This window comes from Acanthisitta chloris, unplaced genomic scaffold (genome assembly GCF_000695815.1).
Source record: "Acanthisitta chloris isolate BGI_N310 unplaced genomic scaffold, ASM69581v1 scaffold7263, whole genome shotgun sequence".
Taxonomy (NCBI): Eukaryota; Metazoa; Chordata; class Aves; order Passeriformes; family Acanthisittidae; genus Acanthisitta; species Acanthisitta chloris.
The window spans coordinates 60627-70612 of NW_008665349.1; the positions used below are offsets into that span (position 1 = coordinate 60627).

Consider the following 9986-nt stretch of genomic DNA (forward strand, 5'->3'; position numbering starts at 1 on the left):
TATGGGTAAAACAGCAGCAGCAGAGACATACAGTAGGAGTACTCAAAAATAAGTATACTCAATATAAAATATTTTTTCATAATGTGTTACTAGTAGATGTTTTATTTCATGGGATGGTAATAAAGGTAGACTTAAACCAGTAAATATCTGCTAAATCTAGGGTTTTCTGTAAGATACAGGAATAGTTAGAAGGAGGAGTGGATTTATCCTTTCTGAAAAGCATAGACTGTATTTCTACAGGAAAAGAAAGGGAGAGGGAATGGATTCACCACTTCAAGCATCAGTGATTTTTTGGATTAGGTAATGTAATCTACTTGAACACTGAGCTAACTTTGGATTTGAAAGCTGTGTTAACATGGCTGTTAGGCTCAGCTAATGAACCACTTAGAAACAGAGACCACAAGTTTCAATTCACCACTCATGAGCACTGTTAGACTGTTTCCAGGACCCTGACTGCTAAATTGGCATTGCACTGCATGAGCATGCCAGACTGGAGTCTTGGTTGCAATCCATATTTGTGCCATAGGCCAGCTCTGGCTCTGACATCCTGTATAGTGCAAGAGAGTACATTACTATGCAAAAACAGTTGTAGTGACTTGTGAAGTCATGTTTTGTGGCCACTGTAGAAATGACTACCGATTGATAAATTCCCAGAAAGATTGTTTGTAATATCTTTGGAGTCACAAGAAAATAATACATTAAGAATATTTATGCTCTCTGCTGCTTGTCTGTAGCTGCATATCACTTAAGCAATGTTTCTGTTTCTCAGTGCTCTTTCTTCAAAATCTTAGTAACTGACAGCTAAAGAAGGATAAAACTTTGTAATCATGAAACAATGAACAATTTACCATGGAACAGATTTAACAGAAGCATCAACTTTACTGTAATGTTGATTAGATACTGGTCAGGCATGTTTGGATAAATTAATATTTATGTGGGACAAGTTAAATAAGCCAAAAGGAGGAAAGTACAGTCCCTGCATTTGTAGAAAGCTTCTGCTACCAAAATTCAGGTTGCAGCTTCAGTGGGGTTACAGATGGGCAGCTACATACCTCAGTCAAATCAGAAGTCTTGACTTTCTTTAAAACTGTAGCAGCAAGTATTGCAATTTTAGTTGTGTTAATAAGAAGCATTCTTCTGCATTTGATTTCACTGTCATTGATTTTGAAATTAAAATAATAAACTCAGAAATCCAAAAGTACCTGTAATTTTTGTGAATTAGATGTATTCTTTCTGATGTTTGATGGCTCAACTGAAGTGATTCTTACTTACTTGGTTTCAGTGAAATTATTACTGTCGTGGTTTAATGCTTCTCAAATCCCACATTTGCAGGTTTTATCTTTTATTGACACAACAATAAATAGAGCAATGACTTCATAACTTAAGGTGTACAACTAGTAGGGCATTGTAGGGGAGACTGCACAGCTGATTATTTGTTCATGTAACTGATTCTTGTGCATATGCATGCTATGAAAGTCAAAGCCAGTAGAAATAAATTGGTTTTACTGGATACTTAGTTGGCTTTAAGGCCTAATAAAACCAAATCATTAAACTGAAGAGAAATCCTTAGGTTTATGATCTGAAAAATACTCTTCTGCAAACCAGTGAAGTCTTCAGCATCAAAAGTTCTGGTAGACAGACTGTGAAAACAAGGAGTTCACAGTTTTTAGTAAGGAGGAGAGATAAAATTTAATATTGTGACCATGCCAAACCAAACACCATAATAAATTAATTTTAGCATTGCACATCTACGGAGCTGCCACAGCTTTATATACTCTTGTACCTTTGATTTGTAGTGTATTATCTAGTTAGTAATTTCAAATTTCACAATAAATTTATTGGGCATTTTTGTTAATAGATATGTTCTTTCCTGTTCTTGTGAACTGTCTTTTGGGTTCTCTTTTGACATCTAATATTACTTTACGTAGTTGTTTATTCAGCTAGGTGGAGGGGTTTCATTACAGCATTTTCCTAGTGTGGTGTGCAAGTTTGTGAGAATATTTGCAGTTCTTTTTACAACTAGGTAATGTTCTACATGTTCTTCAGTTTTGTTGAAAACCTGTTTATATCTGAATAAGTTCAGTGCCCAGAAAAATGTCAATGTTGAATATAAGAGGATCTTTGATACTGAGCCACATGTATGACATGTTGAGTAATTAGGATTTGTAGCAAGTATCTTTTACTTTTAGCATCTGTTCACAAAGGTCAACTTCTCCAGTATAACAGGTCAGGAAATGGAACTTAACTTACTTTATTTTTGTGCTAAATGTTTACCTAAAGGAACCAGCAATGAAACTAAAATCAACTTGTATTACTATAATGTGCCTATTATAATTTGCCTTCTGGATATATAAGAAATAAGCATAAAGGAATAATTTTATTTTTAGAAAAAAAGTCTCTGGTTGAGGCATTATAAGAGATATGTAAGTGTTGATTAGATAAAAACCCCAACAAACAAACCCAGCCCTGATTCATCTTCTGAATTACTTAACTTTGAAAATACATATTGCCACCTAAATTTTCAGTCATCTGATTTCCTTTAGTTTATGTGCATAGCAGAAATTATGATAATTGCTGACATAAAGGTGAGGTGCTTTTTCTGCTGTAGCAATGGAAGAATGGAGGACTAATGAGTGGGAAAAACTTGGATTTAATTTTGCAAATATTTTTCTGACTGCGTACTTCTGGCAGGGGTGAATTTTATTGGCTCAGGACAGCTATGCAGCAAGGAAAGTTTTTGAATTACTGCTTTTCTCTAAATGATAGGTCTTTGATTAATTATTGAGAAGTGGTTGCTAGATAATTGCTAAATTATTAAATTGCTTTCATGTCCCACTGTTTCCTATGTAACAAGAGTCTTGCTTTTTACACTAAAGAATTTTTTTGGCAACTTGCCACATCTCAGGGGCTGCTCACACTCTCTTTAGAATTTAGTAATAGAATGGTAAATGGATATTGTGGATATATATATCCACACTTCTGGCTCAGCTAATCATCCATAAGAAAATGTTTATTTGTCTACTTTCCTCACAAGTTGATGAGAACATCTTGATGTAAAGAACATTTCTGTAATGATGAGATTATACTAAGTGTTGCAATTCCTGTCTGGGAACAAAGTCTTTGCTGGAAAAAGGAAGCACTTGAATTCATATATTTATCTTTGATTCCTAATGTTGGATGAGAAAGTCAGCTTTAACCATTGTGTTTCATTCCCAAGTTAGGAAGAAACTGTTTTTCAGGTCATGTTTGGGCTGCTCATTTATATATCTTGTGTCTCATTGTGTACTTAAGATAAATTTTGCATAGCTTGGAAGATGTTTTAATCATGTATTTATTTTGGATTTCTAATTGGACTTGCACTACTTGCAATTATTTAATTGTAATTTGTAAATTTTCAGTTTTCTGGCTCATCTGAACAAGAAGGCAGATATAGTAATCATAAAATTTAGATTAGAGTCCAAGCTGTTGTATTGTTATGAATGTAGCATCCAATTTACAAACAAAAATAATTTTTCTTCAACATTTCTAATATTTTAAATGACTAAAAAGCAAATTTCTGATGTCATTGATGACATTTTAAAAATGTTGCTGACTTTGTTAAATGAATGTTAAGAATCTATTCCATGAGCTGCTGAATATCCTCTGTTCCTGTTGACATTTGTAGAAATTGAAAATCCTTTAGCACCTTGTATAGTCAAGAATGATGAGGATTTCCCACAACAAAGATAGGAAATAGTCTCACATCTTTTGAGTATTGAATGTTAATTAATAAGAATTATTCTAGACACTGATGTTTACAAGTAGAGCTACCAGTTTTGAAAGTGACTTGTAAACAGTCACTCCTTGTATCCATTTTGAAAAGGTTACAGTTAGAAAGATCTTTCCTGGTTTTCTCTCATTTTTAAAATAATTTTCTTTAGGGGTTTTTAGGTTTTTTTGCTTCAGTTTTGTTTTTTTTTTTTTTTTGCAATAAGAGTAGGAATAAAAGGTTTTGAGTAACTGTTTTGTAGGTTGTCCATTCTTTTTGCATCAACATTAATTATTCTTGATGTATTTGTCCTATAGAAACCTTGTTGCCATTGTGGACAGATGGAGTTGTCTTTTATGTCAGGAGTGTAATTTTTTCATGAGCACTTGATTAAAGGTTCTTTTTTGCTCCTTTTATTTAAAAGAAAATGTGAAAGGAAGAGTGAAAAATAACTCTCATAACAAGATACTGAATTTTTAAAAAAATATATGCTCCATTAGAGACTTGGATTTTACACCACCAGACAACTAAATACTGACATAGAGTTGGTTTTTTTTACCAATGTATTGTTTTCTCAGAACATTTTCCTTTTCTTCAAAATGAAGGCTGAATAGGATTCAGGAATTTGGTTTAAGTAACTGAAGTTATAAACACTTTGAACTTTTAACATAGAAAACTTTGAAAAAGAACTGCGTGGTAACAAACTATGCATTCAACCTCAACAATAAAAATACAGAATCATTTGGATATATCAGATAGTCTTGGTACACAAATATCATGGGAACCATATAAGAAATAGAACCGGCAATGTATAAATATCCCAGTCTCATGTCTGCCTAAAAGGAAGGAAACAACAGATTTGGAATTATTTTCTAGCCTCCAGACACACTTTTTCTAACCAGCTCCTACATGTGGTGAACTCCTTTGCTACTTTGACTGCAGAAGCACCATGGGTGGGTTTCTGTTCCTCTAAGAAAAGGCAGTTCAGGTTCTCATGAGCGACATTAAGCAGAATGTTAATGCTTGCTTAATGTTGAAACACCTGGACAGGACTTGGCTTGAAGCAGCTACTGCTGTGACTCTTTAGAAGGTGATATATTCTGCTGTTGTGGAGATGAATTTCTTCCACAGAAAAAGAGAGAGGGTGTCCCCATGCTCAGGCACGTTACAGGTGCTTGATTGCTACCTATCAGTACAGTATATTAGTACAGAAGTGCAGTTAACGTTTCAGCAGTTGCGCACTCCTTGTTCCAGCTGAAGAACTTTGGTTCATGCTCCACAGCCGCTCATTTTATAAAGTAGGGGATAATTAAGACAGTTATGTCTCTTATTTTGAATACTTTATCTAGTTACATGTTTTAGTGAGACATCCAGAGTTTCAGGAATATTTATAAGTGTATAAAATGCTCATAAATTGATAAAAGTATATTCAGTACAATTTATATAGGAGACAACATGTTTCTACCTCTTTAGCTCTTGCTTTAGCTTTTTGACTTAGAAAACTCTCATTGGTTCTATTTGTTAGATTTTTAAAGAATGTATATTAAGTAAAATATAGAATGAAGCTATTGAATCTGTTATCAAAAAATGGGTTCATTGTATGCTTCTATGTGAAGTGATACTTCTGTTGATTCACAGTAGAAGTTTCTCACAGAGATGTGCTAGCTATGCTAAAGAAATATGGGAGTCTGAACAACCTTTCATGGCCACTGAGGAATAACTAGGATTTAATTTGTTTATTTGAATGTTGCAGTGACAGTTCTACTTAAAATGTAACACATTGGTAATTTTAAGATCACTTTAATATGCATGCAAAGAAATGAAGAAATGAATGTATGATGTTTGGTTTTTTTCAGACTTGTTATGGGTGGTCTTTTAGCAAGTACGAACTGACATTTTCAGCAAAATATGTTTAATAGACTACTTTAATGTAATACATATATATTTTAATTTCCCTTTTCTGTTAGCTCTCTGAGAAATATGGAGTCCATGTTTGCGGAGAAGGTGGAGAATATGAAACATTCACTCTGGACTGCCCTCTGTTTAAGAAGAAAATAATTGTGTAAGAAAGAGTTTCTTCTATTTCCTTACATTAAAGCAATGGAAATATATTAAAATTTAGCTTGAGACAGCTAGAGGTAAAAGGTAAAACATGGCATTGGCAGAGGTAAAACACATTCTTTAGGTTCACAGGCACTCACTTTGTTTAACACGGACAAAGTCCTCTGAAAACCTAAATCAATACCTGACAAGATGAGGCCTTCATAGAGGGCTATAAACTTTTTAGACATTTGCACTTTCGTTTACTTGCTGATTATGGCCTGCAGTAAAACTGGTACCTACACGTTGACACTTTTATTCTTTCATGAAGTGCGAATTGCCTGTAATATTTATCTTTCATTACAGCTAAATTTGATAAACTGCCACATCAGTAGCCTGTGGTGTTCCATTAACTATTTGTGTATGGGGGTGTATGTGTAAGTTTAGCAGCTTAGAATGATAATGATAAATATTTTTCTGCAAAGTATTCTAAATACAGATTTGCATGAATCTATCTCAATTACACTGAATAGTTTATTCCTGTGATATAAATTGCTAAAATCTATGTTGTGAGATAGGGAAAATATTTGTGTCTCGATACAAGTTTCTTATGAGCCTGTTAAATAGCTAAGCTTGCATGCTTCAATTGAGATATTTTAGCTGCTGTTCCTTCTGTTAACCAAGTAAACAGGCTAGTAACCATGTGTTGGTGATTGATTCTCAGTCATCTTAGGGAAGGTCAAGATTACAGAGCATATAGATGTGATTATGACTTTCGTGGTGAAGGTCTATTTTTTTTAAATTTACTAGGTGTTCTTTAAATTCATCAGACATATACATTTAGTAACGCTAAATTTGGAAGTTTTTCTTTCTGTTATAAGCTTTTCTGCTAATTTAGTTTTAAGCAGTTAATGCGTGTCTGAACAGTACCAGATTTCCCCCATTCAGGACTTGAACAACAAGCAAGAAATGTTGAGTGAGAATGTACTCAGACACTGAGGATCCCCCAGTACGAGGTACTACTGGAGTACTGGTGTCTGGTTTTATTATTTTTAATGATTTATTCCTGTTAATAAAGTTTTCCAAAGTTATTTTCTACCTATTTCTGTTAGAATTAGTAGACATGATCGTCATTTCAAAAGAATGATTTTAAGCTTTAGGTACCATCTATAAAGTATCTTACATTTTGATCTTAAATATAAACAATATTGTAATCATAAAGGGTATGATAGTAATGTGAAGAATGAAGCTGAGGTGTATTTATCAAAATACTTTAAAGGTTTGCTAAAAGAGAAGTGGACCTTCTTTTGTTAAAGGTATTTATCATAATTGTGCAATATTTTGTTATTTTACATCGCAAAACACATTTTATGGAACAGATATTTCTGTTAATTTTACACTTTCCTTAAGGCAGTGGAATCTGGCCAAGACTTCAACTGCTTTGAGTTTGCACAGTTTTTATGTGGCATTACTAGAAATCTATCTTTATAATCTCATTGAACAATGCGAAGGTACCAAGGGCACTGTGGTTTCAAAAAACTTGGGTGTCCTTAGCCTTATAACAGTTTTCAGATTTTCTTATACTGCATCTGAGTTTCTCTTATGTTTTCTTTGCGTTTCTCACCTTCTGATGTTTGTTTCCTAGAGCTACCTTTTCCTTAAGTAGGAAAATCATGCAGATGGATATAACAGATACTGCCTCTTGTGAATCAAAGTGTGACAGATTGTGTCTGTAAAAATGAAAACTAAAATTAACTAATTTGAATCAGCACACAGGAAGTTTATCATTGTTACCAACACATTTGGCATTAAAAAGTTGTGTCTAGTAGTCTTCACTATCAGATGCAAGATGGTTGAATCAGTCAGTTTCTCAGTGTGAAATACTGTATGTTCTTCAAAAACTAATCCCTGGAGCATTAATCAAAACAATCAACTTTTAAAAAATGTTGTGTTGATGAAATTAAAAGATTGCTTTACATATTAGTCTCTAGGATGTAAAACATAATGTAATTTATGCCTTCATAGACTACAGCTAACTGAATTCTCTCAGTTCTGGTCTGGAAGTGTGGGAAAATAACAAAAGATTGGCAAGTGACTTGCAGCTGGGGTGTTGAAAAACACATGTATCATACTAATTGTTGTTTGGCCTTGCATGTTGGGCAAGTAGTGTGTCTGTGTTTAGATAACGTAGGCTTGTGATGGACTTAGGGACACCCTTTCAAACATGCTTGAGATTCCTGCCCTGCTGTGGGAAAGATCAAAGCACAGGGGTATATTATGCCTGTGTAAATCCCTGAAATACAGGCAAAACCAGCAGGTTTGATGATCCTCTAGCATGGACTGAGTCTTTGTGGTGCCCGTGTCCCTTCGTGTGTGCCTCTGCCCGAATGCTGCTTCAGGGATCCTAGTGCATTTCATCCCTGGTTGTGTGGTTGTTCCTGCATCCTGCCTGTGCCAGCTCACACAGGAAGCTTGTTTTATCCCTTTTGAAAATTCTTGAAGATAATGTGTTGTTCAACGTATGACTTTATATAGCAAACTACCTTTTCTTAATTTATATGAAAGCATGGATAAAAAAATTAACAGATTTTCAATGAATTACCATGGAGTCTGTGTTATACAATGACTAAGTATTGTCTCTATATAAAATGATATATTAATATTTGATGATAAAAATCTTGTATTTCAGAGATTCAGCCAAGGTAGTCGTGCATTCAGCTGATGCTTTTGCACCTGTGGCCTACCTTCATTTTTCAAAATTACACCTGGAGAATAAGGCAAGTTCATTGCAAATGTTGTCTTCTTTTAAAGCTATATGCATGCTTTCTATTTTTTAGTTGCTTTGGCACAGTTTGAAGTGAACCTACGTATTCTCATGTGGGTGTATTTTCAAATATCAATGTACATATTTAGTTGAATTTCGGAACTTACTATAAGGAAAGATGGAATACAAATGCTTCCTTCTGTCAAATGAATGAATGGAGGTAGAATATTTGTGTGGCATTTTTCATCTTGAAATCTCAGCGTTCTCATCCAACATGGTTCAGACAAGCACATGTGTAACCTGTGTAGTACAGCTAGCCACACTGTGGAAAACAGCTGTATTAGGAAACTGCATGAACAGTGTTGGTTCTCTGGGAGGTGGCATCTCTTTTTGCTGTTTCTGTTGTAAAGTGGGTGATGTAAAAACTTGCTAACCTACAAGTGCTTGAGTTTTGAATGTATAGGTTTTTTCCATAAGAAAGATACATCTAATGAATGACTTCAAATCATATAAAGGAGATTATCTAGGTCAAAAATCTAAAATGAACTATTATTGCTTCACTGGGATTAATTCTCTTAGTGTATGATTCTATTGAAACAGCAGAACAGGAATAGGAACTCCAGTGGTTTAAATGTTGTAGACTTTAATGTGAGCAGAGCTAAGGTCAAAATGTAAATTATTTTTCTTAGTATTTGTCATTGCTTTTCTGGTTTTATTTTTATTAAGTTATGGGTAAAATGAATTTTTTTTCTTCCTGGATCTATATAAGAACCAGTATTTTGTTGAAGAGAGAGCCTCATGATCTTTCTTCTACTGTAGCAGTCATCTTTTTATCAGTCTTCCTACTTCTTTCTGCACTTTGAAGGTACAGGTACAGGGATCGTTATAGAACACTATTATATTGGTATTTCACATTTCATGTCTCTTGAGCAACTACATTTCCTGAATGTCTTTCAATAAATCATGCCTTCTCCCTTCCCCCTCCATTTTGTTTCTTTTAATTTTATTGTTCCAAACAGATAAAATACCTCTATGTTTTTCTTCCATTATGGCCTCATTCTTGCCTTGGAAAGTACATTATATTTCATGCTGTCAATTTCTAGTTTGGGATTTCTTTCAAAAATAAAACATTAAATATTTGTGTGGGAGACTGTGAAAAGGATATCAACTAACTATATGAAGCAAAACCAAATAGGCTGAATAACGGAAAATTTGAGAATGGGGCATGGTGGGGAAGAGCGATAATGTATTAATATTTCTTTGGGGGCACTGACTTTATTGCTCATGGCAAACTTGACGCTAAAATCTACCATACATCACTACAGTGTGACAGGCTAGGGAAAAGGAATACCACAAAGCTTTACATAAATCAGGAAAAAAATCATATTAAAATGCATAACATTTTATGTAAGAATCAAGATTTTACTTTTATCT

The 9986-nt window shown here is 34.0% G+C and overlaps 1 protein-coding gene across 1 annotated transcript in view; it reads left to right on the plus strand.

The window, feature by feature from the left end:
• The window catches only part of DPH6 (diphthamine biosynthesis 6), an 83452-nt gene that overhangs the window by 56351 nt on the left and 17115 nt on the right, over window positions 1–9986 (plus strand). The window contains exons 6-7 of the mRNA XM_009071714.1: window positions 5716–5810; window positions 8478–8565. Of these exons, the coding sequence (XP_009069962.1) occupies window positions 5716–5810; window positions 8478–8565 (183 nt within the window). The remainder of the gene's footprint in view (window positions 1–5715; window positions 5811–8477; window positions 8566–9986) is intronic.